The 18,382-nt window shown below is 33.4% G+C and overlaps 1 protein-coding gene and 1 pseudogene across 1 annotated transcript in view; one reads left to right on the top strand and one right to left on the bottom strand.

The window, feature by feature from the left end:
* Positions 1 to 6,138: 6,138 nt before the first annotated feature.
* LRRC9 (leucine rich repeat containing 9) overlaps positions 6,139 to 18,382 on the bottom strand; it is a 100,458-nt gene continuing 88,214 nt past the window's right edge. The window contains exons 29-33 of the mRNA XM_024731498.1: positions 17,501 to 17,569; positions 12,979 to 13,119; positions 8,768 to 8,912; positions 6,936 to 7,104; positions 6,139 to 6,178 (exon numbers count right to left, since the gene is read on the bottom strand). Of these exons, the coding sequence (XP_024587266.1) occupies positions 6,139 to 6,178; positions 6,936 to 7,104; positions 8,768 to 8,912; positions 12,979 to 13,119; positions 17,501 to 17,569 (564 nt within the window). The remainder of the gene's footprint in view (positions 6,179 to 6,935; positions 7,105 to 8,767; positions 8,913 to 12,978; positions 13,120 to 17,500; positions 17,570 to 18,382) is intronic.
* On the top strand, positions 15,154 to 15,256 carry LOC112390529 (uncharacterized; annotated as a pseudogene).

The raw sequence follows: 18,382 nt of genomic DNA on the forward strand, positions 1-18,382 counted from the left end.
TTATTTTTCTTCATGTAAAAAGATACAAAGGCTGCCTGCTTTTGGTCAGTCTCTGAGCATCATTTTATGATCTTCTGTGTGCACAAAATTCAGCTGGTTTTTCTACTGTTATGTGTCGTGTGTAAATTTTATTATTATTCCAGCTATAAGAACTCAGGGGTAGAGGGGGAAATTTCGCCCCCTGTCCCCAACTGTTAGTTGCATGTATTCATTAAATTCACGGATGTACACTATGTTGTTGCTTAAAAACTCCAATGGTGGCAATTTAAAGACTATTTTGTTGCTAATAATGGCTTAATACCTAAAACTGAACACAGTTGGTCACAAGGTAAATTAACCAGGGAAATATGCCAATTTGGACTTCATTTCCATCCTATTGAATGACTGCATTCACTCTCTTTAGATTTAAAGCTCTTCATTCTACTGTTCCTCAACACTCTTTATAGAATTCCATCTTGCTTTTCACCTATATTTTAACAGTTTAACATAGATGGCTGGATCAAGTCCATTGTTCCAATTGTATGTAGCTTAAAAAGCTCTGCAGTATTTTACTCTTTCCATTGTATCTGGCTTCTCTGAGTGCTCTGCTCACTGCATTTTACTCCTGTTCTCTCTGTTTTCTAAACCCATTTATGCCTATTCTTTCTGAAGACACTTGTTCATCTGAGTGCTCAAATTGACTTCTCCTCATTCTATTTTCTTAACTAAAAATGCACCATTAAGGTTGATAGAAATCATTTGAAGAACTGCATAAAAAAATGAAAGGCTATAAGAAAGTAGGCTACCAGTGTTTGTAAATACCTGTTTTCAGCCAAATTGGTAGGATGAAATAAGAAATAATTGGAAACTTTAAAATGTTATTGATATATTTTTTACAGATTAGTCTTTTTTGGTTGTTCTTTGAGAAACATACTTGTAAAACATTTGGGGGCAGGGCGGGAAGGGAAGGTGTTATGTTGTAATTAAAGATGAAACAAACAGTCAAAGAGTAGAGCCAAAATACTAAAATTATTTAAAACATTTTAATGTTTTACAGTAAGCAATATGTAAAACATGCAGGTCTATGATTAAAATCTACAGCTTTTAAACCACATGGTCTTAATTTTCTTCTGTTTAAAATACAGATATTGTTGTTTAAAAATAAATGTAATCATAATGGTTTACAAAACTATAAACTGTAAATGATTTACTTAATATCATCACTAACCTTTTTTCCTATTTGTAATATTTAAAAATGGAACTCTGTTGGTACGAAATACTTATAAGCATTTGGAAGTTCATTAGAATTATAAAATTAAAAACTAGAAGAAAATGTAGAATACTATTTGTGAAAAATACTTCACATCCATTTTCATTTTATTGTTTGATCAAAATGAAATGAATTTTTAAAAGGTACAGAAATATGTTATCCCAATGGATTTTTATTCAGAGCATATGGAAATAGATACTCTTATTTTTAATGATACAATATAAGGAAAACTATTCTAATTTTAAAATTAGCATTTCAGAATCACCAATATTTTATATGGAAAATGATGTTGACGAATTTGCTTTCTGATTTACCTAAAAGAGCATATAGTTAAGGTAAGGCCTAATAGATTACACATGAATGATAAATAATTTGATTTAAGGTAATTAACACTTTCAAAGCTCCTTCTAAGTTCCTTTGAATGTATTATTCTATTCTTAGGTCACAGAATTTCATGTTTTTGCTATAAAATCATTTATTTTACTTTAATTATAAGGAAAAATCATCACCAAAACTAAATTTGCGATAAAAAAACGCATAAATTGGGCCTGAGAAATGTCTTTTCTGTAGATTACAAAGCAATTTTATTCATAAATTGAAGAAAAAGAGTAATAATATAATTCATATTTTTATAAGATATAGACTTGTAGAAATAAAATATTAGTGATAAAATAACTGTGTACTTTTTGCTGACCTAGTTCTGAAAGGCAACTGCAAACTAAAATTTCAATTTGGTACAGGTTTTTCTTTAAAAATACTTCAATAATGTGGATGTATGTAGAGGGTATTATGCTAAGTGAAGTAAGTCAGACAAAGACAAATACCATATAATCTCACTTACATGTGGAATCTAAAAAACAAAAGAAAACAGATTCATAGATACAAAGAATGGGTGTTTGCTAGAGGGGAGGCAGAGAGGCGTGGAGGGTGAAACAGGTGAAGCAGATTAAGAGGTACAAACCTCTAGTTATAAAATAAATAAGCCACGGGATGTAATATACAGCATAAGGAATATGGTCAATAATATTGTTAATAACTTTGTATGGGGACAGATGGTTACAAGACTTAGAGTGGCGATCATGTCAAATCACTATGTAGTACATCTAAAACTAACAATATTGTACATCATCTATATTTCAATTTAAAAAAAGAAAGAAAAAAAAATTCAGTAATAGAGGAAAGTACAGAGAGATGAACAAGAGAAGTAGTTAAGCACTTGGAGGTTGTCCAAAAGTTCTAAGTTTTATAGCAGAGGAATTTTAAAAAAACAGCCAGTTTCTATACCAAAACAAACGGATAATAGATTCATTGAATAACCAACAGAACTCAAGACGTAAGTGCTTTCTTCTACTCTTATAGAAATATAAATAATTTACTTCTTTTTATGTAACATTTAATTGAAGCTAAGTGCCTATAGCATGACTAACAGTAAGATCTAATGTTTTAAAACATTAAACACTTCTCATAATATAGGATAGCTTATGAATAAATAACGAAATGACATGTTACTTAAACATAAGGACTATTTTAAAACTAGTCATGAGTGCCTGCAAACACACACACACAGATCCACACTAAATATTCTGTGCAAAAATATGTTCACAACCATAGTTAATTTTGTGTCAGTAGTAGAGAAATCAAGTAAATAATAAAGTTTTAATAAACAGTTATAGTCAATCTTCATAAATAGAAATCAGAAGATCACTTTGACATCATCTATATGCAGTTCAGCAAGGTAGGCTCCTTGTCTATAAAGTGCCCTAAATTTTAGCTTTCCAGGTTGTTTGTGGAATTGTCCTTTAATTTAAAACAAGTCATACAATTATGCGTATGACTGCATGCAAAATAAATTTATCATGACATTTGCTGGGGGCAAAGAACTAATTTTACTGCAGAAATTATACATTTTCCGTAAGTTAAATACACTGAAAGAGAATGAATAGTTTACAATTTTTACACACATTAGGGCTCGACAACAGCTGATTAAACAGCACATTAGGAATAATTAACTGTCAGTTCATTTGTAGTAATCAAAAAAGCAATGAATTTAGAGTTGAAAAAATCTAGGATTTGGTGTGATATCTTTTCCTTTTAAGGCCAGTTTTTTTGTTTGTTTGTTTTTTGTGGTACGCGGGCCTCTCACTGTTGTGGTCTCACCCACTGCGGAGCACAGGCTCCGGACGCGCAGGCTCAGCGGCCATGGCTCACAGACCCAGCCGCTCTGCGGCATGTGGGATCTTCCCAGACCGGGGCACAAACCTGCGTCCCCTGCATCAGCAGGCGGACTCTCAACCACTGCTCCACCAGGGAAGCCCAAGGCCAGGTTTTTAAATCTATAAATGGAGACAGTACATGTCACATCTATTTCATAAGTTTGTTATTAGGATAAACCATGTAAAATATGGACTAGTGGTTTATAGTAATAAGCACTACCTGCTTGTTTTGTTACAATCGGTTGTGAAATGTATTATGAATAATTTAAAATTTCACAGTTGGTGAATGATCTACTTAAAAAAATTTTTAGAGCAGATCTAAAGCAGACCCGTAAAAACATCTCTCATATTCAATTACATTTTCATTTGTTTTGTTGAATAGGAAGGGGATGAAGTTATAGCAACTGCTTTAAGAACTGCAGATAACCAACAGCTTAACCTGTCCAGGAGAGTATGTATCATCATCTGCTTTCATGGCAGAAAAACTTCAGAACTACTGTGCCAAATTATCTTAGTAATCATCCCCCTCATTGCTTTTATATGGAAGTATTGATTGTATATTTATATTTAAAATGTTATTAAGGTTGGGTCAATGTCTGTTTCTGTACAGCACCTAGCAATGCCTGTATACATTTATTATTTATTTTTATTATTATTATTATTTTTTGTGGTACGCGGGCCTCCCACTGTTGTGGCCTCTCCCGTTGCGGAGCACAGGCTCCGGACGCGCAGGCTCAGCGGCCATGGCTCACGGGCCCAGCCGCTCTGCAGCATGTGGGATCTTCCCGGACTGGAGCACGAACCCGTGTCCCCTGCATCGGCAGGCGGACTCTCAACCACTGCGCCACCAGGGAAGCCATATACGTTTATTATTCTTCTTAGTGTTTGTTACTATTAAATTATCACAAATTTACTTTCTAGAACAAATTCGAATTAAATTAAAATTTTATAATAAAATATCTCAAAATTGAACAATGTGTTCAAAAAAATCAAGTGATATCAAATATATTAGAAATGCATAGAAGAAAATGGAATAGAAGAAAATACATAGAAGAAATGGCTACACGAAAAAATGTCAAATGTTAAGTGGATGCTGGATAATAAGTTATGTTTTTCCTGCTTTATACTTTTCTGCTCTTGTAAATTTTTCTCCAGTGAAAACCTGTTACTTTATTTTTCCCATCCAGTTTATTATTTACAAAAACACTTTTTACTATAAAAGCATATATTGAGCATTTCATTTATACATAATCATAAGAGAAAGAAAAAGCAAATGATGTCAAGTTAGTAACAAATAGTGAAGAGCAGGTGCTTATCACAACACTGTAATGAAAACAGTTGTCAGAACTAAAGGGCAACAAAGACATCTTCTGGACATCTTAAGAACTGCATGGTTCCTTTTTAAACAAAGGATCTATTTCTACCTTAGAGTAATAGTTGTTTAAAAACCACACATTAAGAAGGGTAAAATCTATCTGTATTAGGTTCGAAATTTTAAATATTACATCATTAAATTACAAACATACAGTATTTAAAGAAGACACAAAATTGTTGCATACATATTGGCATTAGTTTCCAAAATATCCTTAAAACTATTTCCAGATAGATTATAAAATACAAATATTTTAGTAAAAATAATTTATTTTCATGTAAGGAACACATAAAATAATATGAAAATTACATGTAGCATCGAACCACTACTTGAAAAATTTAAACAATACTTCATGAATCTTGGAGCCCATTGATATAAAAATATGATTGGCAATTTAATCATTAAAGAACGGTGTTTAATAAATAAATTCAAAACCACACTTGATTTGTGATTTGTCCTAGTACTATACAATTGTCAATATTTTAGAAAACTTATTTCCAGTAAAATATAATTAAGTCCAAATTTTAAATGTGTCCACTTATTTTGAACATGTGTTTATTTAGCCTAAAACTTGTTTGTAAATTTATATCACTATGGGCACATTTAATGAATTGTGTATATGAAATACTATTCTTGTATTCTTAGAGCATGAATGGCTGGTTGCACTCATAGCTACCTTCAGGAAGTACTATTGATGCCTATGATTTCCATCTCTAAACGATTCTTAGGGCGGACTCAGTTTGAGGCTATTTTTTTCGAAATATAGTCCTAAAAAACTAATCTGTAGTTCAACTGTCACAACTCAACTTGCTTTAGTAATAGTTGTGTTTGGTAAGAAATGTGTGCTTTAGCTTTAGGTAAGCCTAAATGAACAGATATTCTACAAATGAAAGTATGCTTATTTCCTAAAATTACCTTTTCTTAGTATCTTTATATAAGAAGCCAAAATGAGATTTTACAACTAAATGCTTCCAATACCCCAGGACTAAACATTTGATTCTCTGAACTTTGTTTTATGTCACTTGTATCTTTTCAATTGTTGTATGATATATTTCATGATTTTTCTAACATAGAAAATCAAATGAATAATTAAGATAACCATAAAGAAAGTTTAAGAAAGATGATATTAAATAAAATTCACCAAGGGTGATAGAGATTATCTTCATATGGAACTGAAGTGCTTCAGTAACATAAGTAATGTGATTGTCTTATATTTTTTTTATCACCGACACTGTCTGCTAGTTTTTGCACAACTACTAAACAGAAATAGGTTTCTTGGTATATATTCATTTCTCTTTAGGCAGTTACATTCGATTTGATCTTGGAAAGTGTCTGCCAGGAATTCTGTCAGAAACAAAATATTTATGAGTCAAGTAATGGTGACAATTTCTTAATGGATCAGCTCACTTAAGGTAATTCTGCAGTAAATAATTTTTGTATTTTATATGTGTACAATTTCAAAAAGACAACACAAGAAAGAATAATATCCTATTTTTGGCTATCTATAAATCAGGTTATCATGAGGATAAACCATTGATACCAAAATATGGTATCAGTATATTACACTCACTAAATATATTCTCAGTGGGACATGACTGATTATAGCAGGGAAGTTAGTACAGCAAGAACCAGGCTTAAGCTAGATCTGCTGCTAGGTCACTCTAATAGACGCTCCAGAGATTGGCTACAAAGAAGCTAGAGGACAGGTATTAACTGGAAATCTGGGTGGACAGGTGTTGAGCAGCAGAGTGAATTCTTAATGAGAAGTAGCATGTTCTTAGGCCTTCAGCTGGCCTCTAGGGCTAGGATCCAAATTGGAGGAAGGGCAACTGGGAATTATAAGAAGCTTGAAAAATTTACATAATTCTCAGCCTTTGTGATTTCAGAGTTGAATTTATCTGTTGTTCAAAATATAAGTGAACTGCTTTGCATATTCAGTGATTAGAAGTGACTTGGGAGAGAATACAATTAAAAGTAGTTCCCATAATAGTAGTTCCCAATTAATAGTTTCCTGTTTCTATAGATGACAAGCAAATTGGGGAAGTTTTTTTTTTTTTTTTTTAATGATGACAAGTGATATTAAAACACAGAATAGCTTTACCTTCCCTCATCTTGGTTGCTCTGGTATATTTCTGCACTTGGAGATGCCATATTCTGATGTGATAAAAGAGATGGAGAGAGATTTATCCCTCTGAGTTGCTGAAAAGCTATTTCTGCATGGATGCTCTGAGGATTACTTGTTAGAATCCCTGCATTCTTGTCTTTTTTGTCTGAAATTAGGAATTATGAAACAATGAAAAGCATTAATAAATTAATAAGGTTTGGTTGTCCTTCAGTTGACTGTGCAATACATATTTCATAACATGAATTAAAATTTTTAAATAAAAATAAAAATTGGACTATATTTCTAGCACTTAATGCTGCTTAAATTTTTCTGAGCTAGTGGATCAATTTGGTACCTTCTTGGTAATTTTTAAAAATATAAATATCCAGAGCTGTGTGCTATAATAAATGTAACGATAAAATGACCATACTTTTCAAAACAAATATTGGGGCAACACAGTCAGAAAATAGGAAAGAAATAGGACTTTTCCAGAAAATCCTAAAAAAGTAGTTGCATAATGAATCTTAAAGAAAGATATCTGAGAAGAAAGTTATGGAAATGAATCCAGGGTTGAACTAATGCCCCCCCCAAAGATATTGAAGACATTCCTGAAGATGACAGTGATGACACTGTACTATTAAGGAGGCTAATAACAATTTGGTATGTCTAGTTTTACTGATAGTTCTATCTACTGGACAAAAGCATTAAATTTCTCACTATGATTAAAATCTTGAAGCCATAAGTATGTAGAAGTATGAAAAATAAGTTAAACAAAAAATAACATCTTAGAGTAAATTATGTTGAATTTCTTTTAACTGAGTTTCCTTTAAAAAATTGTATATTCTTAGTAGGCTTTTAGATCATTTTATTATTATTGTGATGTTCAGTTTTATTGTCTAACAGTAGTCTGAGGCAAAGTGGGATGTTAAAAAGAATGGAAGAGGTGAGCCCTCAGGGAAAGAGTAGCTACCCCCAATTTCACCAAAATGGTAGCCAGTGAAGATCTGGAATTAGAGAAAAGGCATGATCTAAGTCTGAATGAAAATGTATATAATAGAACGAAACATTTCCATGCCTTGTCCTTTTAATATACTCCCTTCCTTTAGAGAGCTACCTCTTGAAACACTTCCCTACTAATAGTTTCAGGAATATATAAAATAATATTGTGGTTTCAAGGATGAAGTTTGATCGTCTCTCTGTAAGATACCCTTTGAACCCCAAGAGTCTGTTGTTACCAATATTTTTAAACCTCTGATTTCTACTTTTAGCAGGATGTACTACAGGTTTTAGTAGTCGTTTGGTATGAAATACACAAAATGTAATAAAAGCTTTGAAAAGAAATGTCAAGAACAATTGTGCAAGTATCACAAAGTTCAAATTGCAAGCAAATGTGTAGTTACAACATATTAGTAGTTGAGTAGAACCAAAAAATGCTACATAGGGCTTCCCTGGTGGCGCAGTGGTTGAGAGTCCGCCTGCCGATGCAGGGGACACGGGTTCATGCCCCGGTCCGGGAAGATCCCACGTGCCGCGGAGTGGCTAGGCCCGTGAGCCATAGCCGCTGAGCCTGCGCGTCCGGAGCCTGTGCTCCGCAACGGGAGAGGCCACAACAGTCAGAGGCCCACGTACCGCAAAAAAAAATAAAATAAAAAAATACTGTAGATTCTTTGAAATCAGAATGGTCACATGAAACTTGAACAAACATTCAATTTTAGGAAATGTAAATGTAAAATATGCAATTTTAAGTAGTATTAGAAATCAAAGTGAGATTTTTGTTTCAAATGAAGTGTTTTTGCTTTTTTACATTCACTCAGAAACTGTCAAAATACCTTCAACTTCAGGAGTTAAAGTGAAGTCAGATCCCAAGTAATGGCTAAATCCACCAGGCCGAATTACATTTGTTATCTTTATGGGAGGAGCTTTCACTTGGCCAAACGATCCACCATCCACAGGAGAGTTGGTAACAGGAATAAACTACATAACAAAAGAAAAGTTAAGAATGCCTTATCTCAAAAACTCAGATCAGTAGTCTTAGCCTTACCACAAGCCCCACTTGATAATCACCTTAAAATTTTTTAGGTCAGAAATTATATGCTTCCCTAAACTCAGAGTTTGTATGAGGCAAAAACTGTGAAACAGACAGATTTTTGGGCCCTTAACTCCCCTCAGAACCTTATGTTCTGTTTTTTTCAGACTGCATTGTACTCATTACAACAGTCTAGGGTGATGGCACCTCCCCATTCCAAAGAGTCTTAACAAGTTAAGTGTAGAATTAAGAAAATTAAGCCTTTACCCCTTTGTGATTTCTTTTTTTCTGAACAGGAACTTCTAGATGGTAAGAGTTGTATATTCCACATCTTTGTGTTCCTCACATTACCTCACCAGGTGTCTTGCAGTTAATTAGTTTTTCAAGAACAAACAAGTAAATAAAATGGGGACTAAGAAAAGCATCTTATAACAATCACTTTTAATGAGTGTGCTAACTCTCTAAACAGTGTTTACATTTTATGTTAGTTGAGAATTAAGAGGCTTTTAAAAGATTTTCAGGAATCAGCAAATGGAGAAGAGAAGTATTTTAGGCTGGAGACTTTTGGTTTCCCTAGAAATTTATGCCTGCTCTGTCTTTAGTAAGACTGACCTTGTTTATACTTTAAAAAATATGAATTCTGAATATATGTTTTAATTTATTTAGAGATACAGGCTTTTGCCATTTGTGTAAAATTACCCATTTCCCTCATATTTCGGTAAATGTAACTAAAATGCAGCTTCGTAATGAGCACTAAGGTATCAGGCCTTTTACTAAAGCTGATCCCAAATTCCCTAATTCCTTCATGGGAGTTTCTTCCCATCATTAAACTAGAATATTGTCAAATTTTCTTCTGAAACCAGAGCACCAAAATGTTCTGGTTTAAAGGACAGCTTTAGATTTCATTTATTTCCTCTTTATTTGCTGTTAAAAAGAAAGAACAGCAGCAACTAAAACAAAGAAAAATACATTAGACTGAACTGATAAAACTTGAAAAGTATTCTGTTCTTGTGTCTTCTGAACAGCTAAATGAATAGCTCAATTTTTTTCTAGCCAGGAAAATAAAAATTATTATTGCATCTTAAAATAGATTTCTCTGAAATAAAGACTTCAAATACCCCCTTTATTTTACTAACCATATATAGATGAATTCTTTAAAACCCAATTTTTAAATAAAATATTTACATATAGAGTAAATGGAAAGGTAATTAAATTCTTATGTACGGCACTGATTTGAATGGCAAGAATAGGTATCTAGAATCACTGAAGACAACATGGTAGTATAGAATTGGAAAAGTCTTAGTTCACTATATGAGAAATAGAAAAGAATAGCCAACAAGCAAAACCTTTAGTGAAATAATCATCCATCACTGACTACAATTTGAGTTTATGTATTTTTTTTGCTATATGAAACTAATTAAAAAATATGTATGGAAATTCGGATCTTTAAAGTTGCTCTAAGTGATTTCTTTATATGGAATTTAGTGAGTATGAAGTTATATGGAATTTTTAAAATGTAGCCAACATTACCTTAAAATAGAATTTATCAAATGTTACAATTTGTATAGGTCTCTCACTGGAGGCCTCAAATTTGTGGTATGATAGACAGAATAATGCTGCCCCCCCAAGATGTCCACATCCTAATCTCTAAAACCTGTGAATGCTTTACGTGGCAAAAAAGGACTTTACAGGCATAATTAAATTAAGGATTTTGAGATGGGGAGAATATCCTGGATTATCTAGGTGGGCCCAATACAATCACAAGGGTCCTTATAAGAGGGAGGCAGGGAGGGTCAGTGTGAGAGAAGATGTAATGATGGAAGCAGAGGTCAAAGTGATGCCATTGCTGGAAGAGGGCCATGAGCCAAGGAATGCAGATAGCCTCTAGAAGTTTGAAAGGCAAAGAACAAATTCTCTCCTAGAAGGTATGCAGCCCTGCCGATACTTGTGATTTTAGCTCTGTAAGACTGATTTTTTGGACTTACGACCTCCAGAATTGTAAGATAATAAATTTGTGTTGTTTCAAGACACCAAATTTGAGGTAATTTGTTACAACAGCAATAAGAGACTAAAGTTTCCTTTAGTTTTCCACTTCTGGAAGCAAGAAGTGACTTGCTCATGGAATATAAGAGAGAAAGGGAAAGGAGGCGTAAATCATTGAACTAAATTTTAATTATTCTCTTTTTAAAGACTAGAGACTGTGACAATAATTCGGTAGATGACATTAGATGGTGCTGTCTCTTAGTTATACAGATTAGTAGCTAAGATTTTTTTCACAAAGCATAGTTTTTAGAAAAACATTTGTAAATATAGCCCATAAATGAACCAATTTCCTCTGCCTAATCTAGATAATCTTTTTTTTTTTTTAGATAATCTTTATTAACATTGTACAGCTCTAAGTTTCACAGGTCTCTATAGCTATTTTGACCCATAATAGAATCCCCTTGGTTAATTTTTAAAAGTCAGGGAATAATAAGAATTAGATCTATAATTCTTTTTATAATTCTTAAAAAAAATTTTAAAACATAAAAGTACATGTGCCCACACATCTTTTGATGAAGGGTCAAGGCCTTTTCTTTAAGAAAGAGTCCCTTGACTGGTATTTTATCTGATTGATAAATCCACCCTTAAGGGTTTTACCTACAATTTCCAGTTTTGGTTTCGTTAAAGTAGCAAGACTTCAACAACATGTGGAGAAAATTTGAATACAAGAAACTGTCTAGATTTAAAGAAAATTTCCCACATATTAGTCTGAATTTTTATAATTTTCTTCCTTATTTTGCAGGTTTTTTTCCTCCCAACCTAATTTGATATTATTTGTGTATGTGTAATCAATTATTTGTGATTTGTGTAATTGACCTTTTTCCAGACTTTACAGAGAATCCCATTTGGCTTTCATAGAAACATAGAAATAATAATTTAAAATTTGTACTTGTGTATCTGTTTATTTAAAATAAAAGTTATAAGTTTTTGAAAAAACACAGCTGACTCAATAAATATGTGAATCAATTGCTGAAGGCAGAAGTGAGCTTAGAGAGTAGCCTACTAGTATCAAACGTTCAATGTGCTCTGGGAACTCGTTAGTTTGTTTTACAAAGGGAGTGGAGAGTGTTGGGTAAGCCAGTGAGATAAATGAAAGCATCTATGGTAGTCTTATCTCTTTCCTCTTCAACTTAACTTTTAAAAGTAATCTTTGTTCACTGACTAACGCCCTTGCTCTCTTGCTTTCACTGACAGTAGAGGTTCATTTACACTCTCACTGCCCCACCTTAGTCCAGGTTTTCATAATCTCTCTTGGATTATTCTAAAAGCCTCTTAGCTGGTTTCTCTGCCTCCAGCTCCTTCTTCCTTAAACCTTGCAAAGGCACAGCTCTAATAGTATTACTTCTTTGTTCAAAAACCATAGCTTTTCTGTGTTAAATTTAGTCTTTTAAGATAGTTATGAAAAATCCTGGTGGTCAATGATAGAATTTCCAAATGATATGCTTTTGTGGCTTCTCTCTCTAACCTCTTCCCTGTCATGCTCAGATACCCTACTAGGGTTCATAGGCAAAAGGCCCGACTATTCTGACAATATACAAGAAAAGAGGTACACACCTCCCTTGTTAGATGAACTACACAGTCCAGAGAGTTTGAGGTCATTATTCCTTCCTTCCCTTTCTATCTCCTAAGTGGGGAGAGTTTTATTGTTAGTCACTGTTTATAAGAGCGATATGTTACAGTTTCTTACCTTCTAGCATTATCTGACATATGGAGCAAGAGGCACAGTTTAAAATAATTTGCTTTATGTCAAAGTATGTCTTTTGAATAAGGAGCTTTCCTAGCTTCTATGTGTATATGCTCTATTCACCAGATCAAGCTGCTTTTGACAGTAATCACCAAATACATACTAAAATTATCTAGAAAAACATCATACATCAGGTTTAAACATTACATTAAAACTCATGACAGAATGTTCATCTACTAATAATTTATGTATTTTAAAAGAAAAAATGTAAATAATAGAATTATTACCAAATTTTTCTTTGCTTGTGGTTCAGAGAAGTGAAATTCAGCTTTTGCCCTATCATCTGAATTCACAGGGATTCCATCTAACATCTGTAAGTTAGGCAGTCGAAATATAAGCACGTGGCGATGTAGCATTTTTCTACAAATCTGAATAAAGTTAAAAATAACAATTCATTCCTTAAAGAAACTTTTTATTTCAAAGATTAACCTTTATAGAGAAGCATAGACAGCAGAGATGACAGGTAACAGCTAATTTGTAGTATTAAATGATATAAATACAAATTCCCTTATTGAAAGATTCCTCAATTCCCTGTTATGCCAAATGAAGATGAGAAGTTTTGTGTTTTTTTTTTTAAACAAGGCTACCACTTGGAGATTTAGTCTCTTTTTAGAGTATATGATATTGTTCATTAACTACAGGCAATCCCAACTTATGAATAGGATTATATTATAAAAGTTCACTTGTAAGTAATTAGTTTGAAACTTGTATGATAATTTCCCATAGACACTATGCAGTTTAATTCAATATACATCTATTGAACTATATGATCCATCACTTCATAGTATTAACCTACTGTAAAAATACTTGCATATGTACGTAAGAAAGTGTGTAGAAAGTGTTAACATAGTAGGCTTGAGGCTGTTATCTTTAGAAGGATCTGTTTGCAAGGAGCTCTTGACAAGTGTTTGGTACTTGGATTTTGGAAGCTCTCCCACCATTCCTTAACTGATAAGGGTAGTTCACTATGCCTAGACTGCTTATACAAACAATAGGATTCATGTTCAATCTGCTCTCCTTCTGGAAGTCTGGAATTTTGGTATGTGATTGGCACAGGGTACCTACATGACCAGCTTCCAAAAAAACCCTTGAATGCTATTAAGTCTAATGGGATTTCCTGGGCAGAAATATAACACATTTGTTGCTACATTTTTGTTGGTGTGTGAAAAGTGCACACTGTGATCCCCTCATGTGAGGGAAAGAGCATAAGGAAGCCTGCACGTGGATTCCTCCAGACTCTGCCCATGTGTTTTTCCTTCATCACTTGGCTGTGTATCCTCATTACGTCACAGTAATAAATCTTAGCCATGAGTATAGCTATATGCTAAGTCCCTTGACTTTTAGCAAATCTTCTACCAAGTCTCTGAATATAGAGATGATCTGGGGTACTGACAACACAGAAGAAGTATGCAGCACTGTTTGTGATAACAAAAGAAAGAAAGAAAGATTATCATCAGAGGGGAATAAACTATTTTTTTAAAATGTAGTAGATACATATACATTAATGGAGAGAGATCTCTAAGCCGTAAATTGAGTTAAAAAAATGAGCACATTCAAGGCCACAAAGCCAGTTTCATAAAACCAAAGAATGGATACACTGTCTCTTCTGATTAAAATGTAATAACACTAGAAATAAATAATAACGAGATAGCTAAAAATACCTAATAGGTTTGAAATTAACACACATAATCCTCAATAATTCACAGATTAAAGAAGAAATCTTTTGTAAAGTAGATTCTAAGATTTTTTTTTTTTTGATGTGGACCATTTTTTTAAAAGTCTATTGAATTTGTTATAATATTGCTTCTGTTTCATGTTTTGGTTTTGTGGCTGCAAGGCATGTGGGATCCTAGCTCCCTGACCAGGGATCAAATCCACACCCACTGCATTGGTGGGCAAAATCTTAACCACTGGACCACTAGGGAAGTCCCTGTAAAGTAGATTCTAAGAAATAGCAGGAAAAACACAACATATCAAAACTTTTAGGCTATTGCTAAAGCAGTATTTTGTAACCTAAAATTTATTCATTTAGAAGAAATATTAAAAATTAATGAGCTAGGCATTCTACTCCAGAATATTTTAAAAAAGTAAATTCCAAGAAACTAAAGGTAAAGGGTAGAAATTAATGAACAAAAAAGAAAAATTACACTTGATAAAACCAAAATATGGTTATTTGAAGAGATTAATATGATAGACAAACCTTTAGTAAGACTCATCAAGAATAAAAGAGAAAAAGCAAAAAAACACCAACAAATTTAGATATTAAAAAGGTGACAAAACACATAGTAGAGATTTTTTAAATTCATGAAAGTATTATGATGGAAGTACATTTAAAGTTTAGATAAAAGGACAATTTTATTGAAAAATATAAGTTCTCAATATTGACTTTTGAATAAATAGAAATTGCTTCTTGCCTTTTTGTTAAGAACAAGTGTAGTATCTGTTCTTATCAGTTTAATAGAAAATGGCTAGATAATATATATCAATTAAAGGGTTTGAATAAGTAGTTTAAAATCTAACTTCAAAAAATATTAAGTTCACATGGTTTTAGAGACAGGATCTAATTATCCTTCAAGGAACACATGAGTCTTCTTTTATATAAATTAATTCATAGGCTAGAAAAAGAGGGAGAACTCCCCAATTAATTTTATGAGGCAAGAACAGCCTTGATGAACTTGAAAAGAATAGTATAATAAAGTAAATTACGGAATAATTTTACTTATTTCCATAGAGATATGCTACATGAAATTTTAGCAAATTGAATCCAATAAAGTATAAAAGATGACCAAGTAGTATTCATCCCAGGAATTTAAGGATGGTTTAGCACCAGAGTCTATTAATATAATTTGCATATTAACAGATTAAAGAGAAATACTATATTTCCAATTAGTTAAAATCCAGTGTCCATTCCTGATAAAAACAAGTAGTAAACTGGAATTAGAAAGGAACTGCCTTAAAATGTTGAAGGTTATCTACCCATAACCTACAGCAAACATATTTAATAGTGACAATTTAGAAGCATTCTTTTGAGGTCAGTAACTATCAGTGTGTCTATTCAGCACTGTACTAGAAGTCCTAGTCAGCACACTGACAGAAGTAAAAGAAATAAAACCATAAGGATTGGGAAGAAAGAGTCATTATTTGTAGATACTATGATTGTCTACAGAAAAAATCCAACAAAATTTACAATCCATTAGAATTTAAAAGAGAGTTCAGCAAGCTTCCTGGATAAAGAGTAATATGCAAATATCAGAATTTCTATTCTTTAGCAACAAACAACTAGAAAAATATAAAAAAATATTGTTTAGAACAGCTATTAAAACAACAGAATAGGGCTTCCCTGGTGGCACAGTGGTTGAGAGTCCGCCTGCCGATGCAGGGGACACGGGTTTGTGCCCCGGTCCAGGAAGATCCCACATGCCGCGGAGCGGCTAGGCCCATGAGCCATGGCCGCTGAGCCTGTGCGTCCAGAGCCTGTACTCCGCAACGGGAGAGGCCACAACAGTGAGAGGCCCGCGTACCGCAAAAACAAAACAAAACAAAAAACAACAGAATAAATCTAACCAAAGATGATTAAAACCTTTAGGAGAAAATCACAGACCTTTATTGAAGGACATAAAATAAACACAGGGATATTTGTGTTTGTGAAAGAGAAGGCTGAATGCTATAAATATTACGGGAGACTGCTTATTGTATTTCTTTCTTGGTGGAAATAGCTCTATGATGTGGCACTACTGGCTCTCTCAGTCCCTTCACTCAGGGAAGGAAAGCGACTTAACTGATAAATCTGGGAAGACTTTTTTTTTAATAAATTTATTTTATTTTATTTTATTTATTTATTTATTTTTTTCTGGTATGTGGGCCTCGCTGTTGTGGCCTCTCCCGTTGCGGAGCACAGGCTCTGGACGCGCAGGCTCAGCGGCCATGACTCACGGGCACAGCCGCATGGGAAGATTAAACTGGGTATGTTTAGCTCCTGTCTTTCCTCTTGAGAAGGAGCTTATTGCTGGGAGAATGCCTTCTGTTCCTCCAGGAGAAGCTCTCCTCCCATGTGGAAAGGCCTCAGTGAAGTATTTCTGCTACTGGGTCATCATGACTTACTTTTGGCATCTGTTAGCAGGCCCATTTGGCTTTCTCACTAAGCTAAGCAAAATATTCTCATCTCTCTATCTGCCACTGTCATATTTCTCAATTCGTTCAAATGTTAGGTGAGTAAGGATGCTACTTATTTGATCCCTTCAAAGACTCCAACGGGAAAGGTGGCAAATTTTTCCCAAAATTAATGTATAAATTCAGTGCAATTCCAATTAAAATATCAACAAGATTCTCATATAACTTGAGAAGCTGTTTACTGAAACTCATAGGAAGTGTAAAGGGCCAGGGATAGCCAAGACAGTGAAAAAAAAAGAAGGTGGAAGACAAGGAAAATTAGAGGTGCTTACTCTACTGGACATCAAGACTTAATGTAAAACTTTAGTGATTAACACAGTGTAATGTTATAGGGATTGACAAATAGGCCAATGAATACAAAGTAGAACCAAGAAGTAGACCCTCTTGTATATGACAATGACAGTTTATATTGTAATCAGTTGGAAGAAGACGCTAGTCAATAAATTGTGCTTGGATAACTGTTTATGCATATGGAAACAGATAAAATTAAATCTTTCTCACATTATATAAAAATAAGTTATATACAACTATAAATTATATTTAAAATAAATCAATAAATTAGAAAAATAACACACTCACTGGATTGCCATAAACTGTAAGCTCTCTGAGGGAAGAGATACCATCAAGTTTTTCCAGTTCTGCCATATCCTATTAAAAAATTAAGCAGTAAGTTATTATTTGGTTAGACCCAACATCTTTAAATATATGCTGATTTGAAGTAATTATATGTAAGTGTTGGATTGCAACGAGTTCATGATTGAATCTTCTGAAGTGAGCTTGCTTGACAATATTCTGTATTGTTGATTAAAGACAGATCTGTGTACTATTGATTCCAAATACATGACTGGGTAAAGATGACAAGCTAACATAGGAAACAGGCCATACAGCAGCGCTTACTAGGAAAGACCATATTTTTTTCAGAAGACTTATGATCTATTCTAAAACTCAGATTATATTTGGTTAATTCCCAGGAGGATTGACCTAGATGTGTAGAAAAGGAGGTGAATCCAGTCTAAACAATTTCAAAGGTGCATATCAAACACAACCTTAACCATGAAAGAGCATGTCATATTGGATGGACTTAAAACTGATATATTTGATGGTAATGTATATAGTTGAAAAACTATTTCTCTAGTTGAATGACTTGCCTTTGCTACTGGATGGGATTATTTATTATTATCTATTTAACATTGGTGAAAGTTTGCAAATACACTTTAGTTTCTGCAAAGTTATTTCTAAAATGCTATTGCTGACAAAATTTAGGCAACAAGATCAGCTTCAGGTTGTTGCTAGTTCATAGTAATAAAGCAAAGTTATTGATATGCTCCTCTTCTTATTTGGGATAACTAGTGGGTTTAGCCAATTCATCTAGTAACTATAAAAAATTTTAGACCTATTTTAGATCACTTGGAAGTGGAATTTGAGAAGCCACAGGAATGCCCCAGACCCTGTGTATCCTTG

This window comes from Neophocaena asiaeorientalis, unplaced genomic scaffold, assembly GCF_003031525.2.
Source record: "Neophocaena asiaeorientalis asiaeorientalis breed wild unplaced genomic scaffold, Neophocaena_asiaeorientalis_V1.1 scaffold603, whole genome shotgun sequence".
Taxonomy (NCBI): Eukaryota; Metazoa; Chordata; class Mammalia; order Artiodactyla; family Phocoenidae; genus Neophocaena; species Neophocaena asiaeorientalis.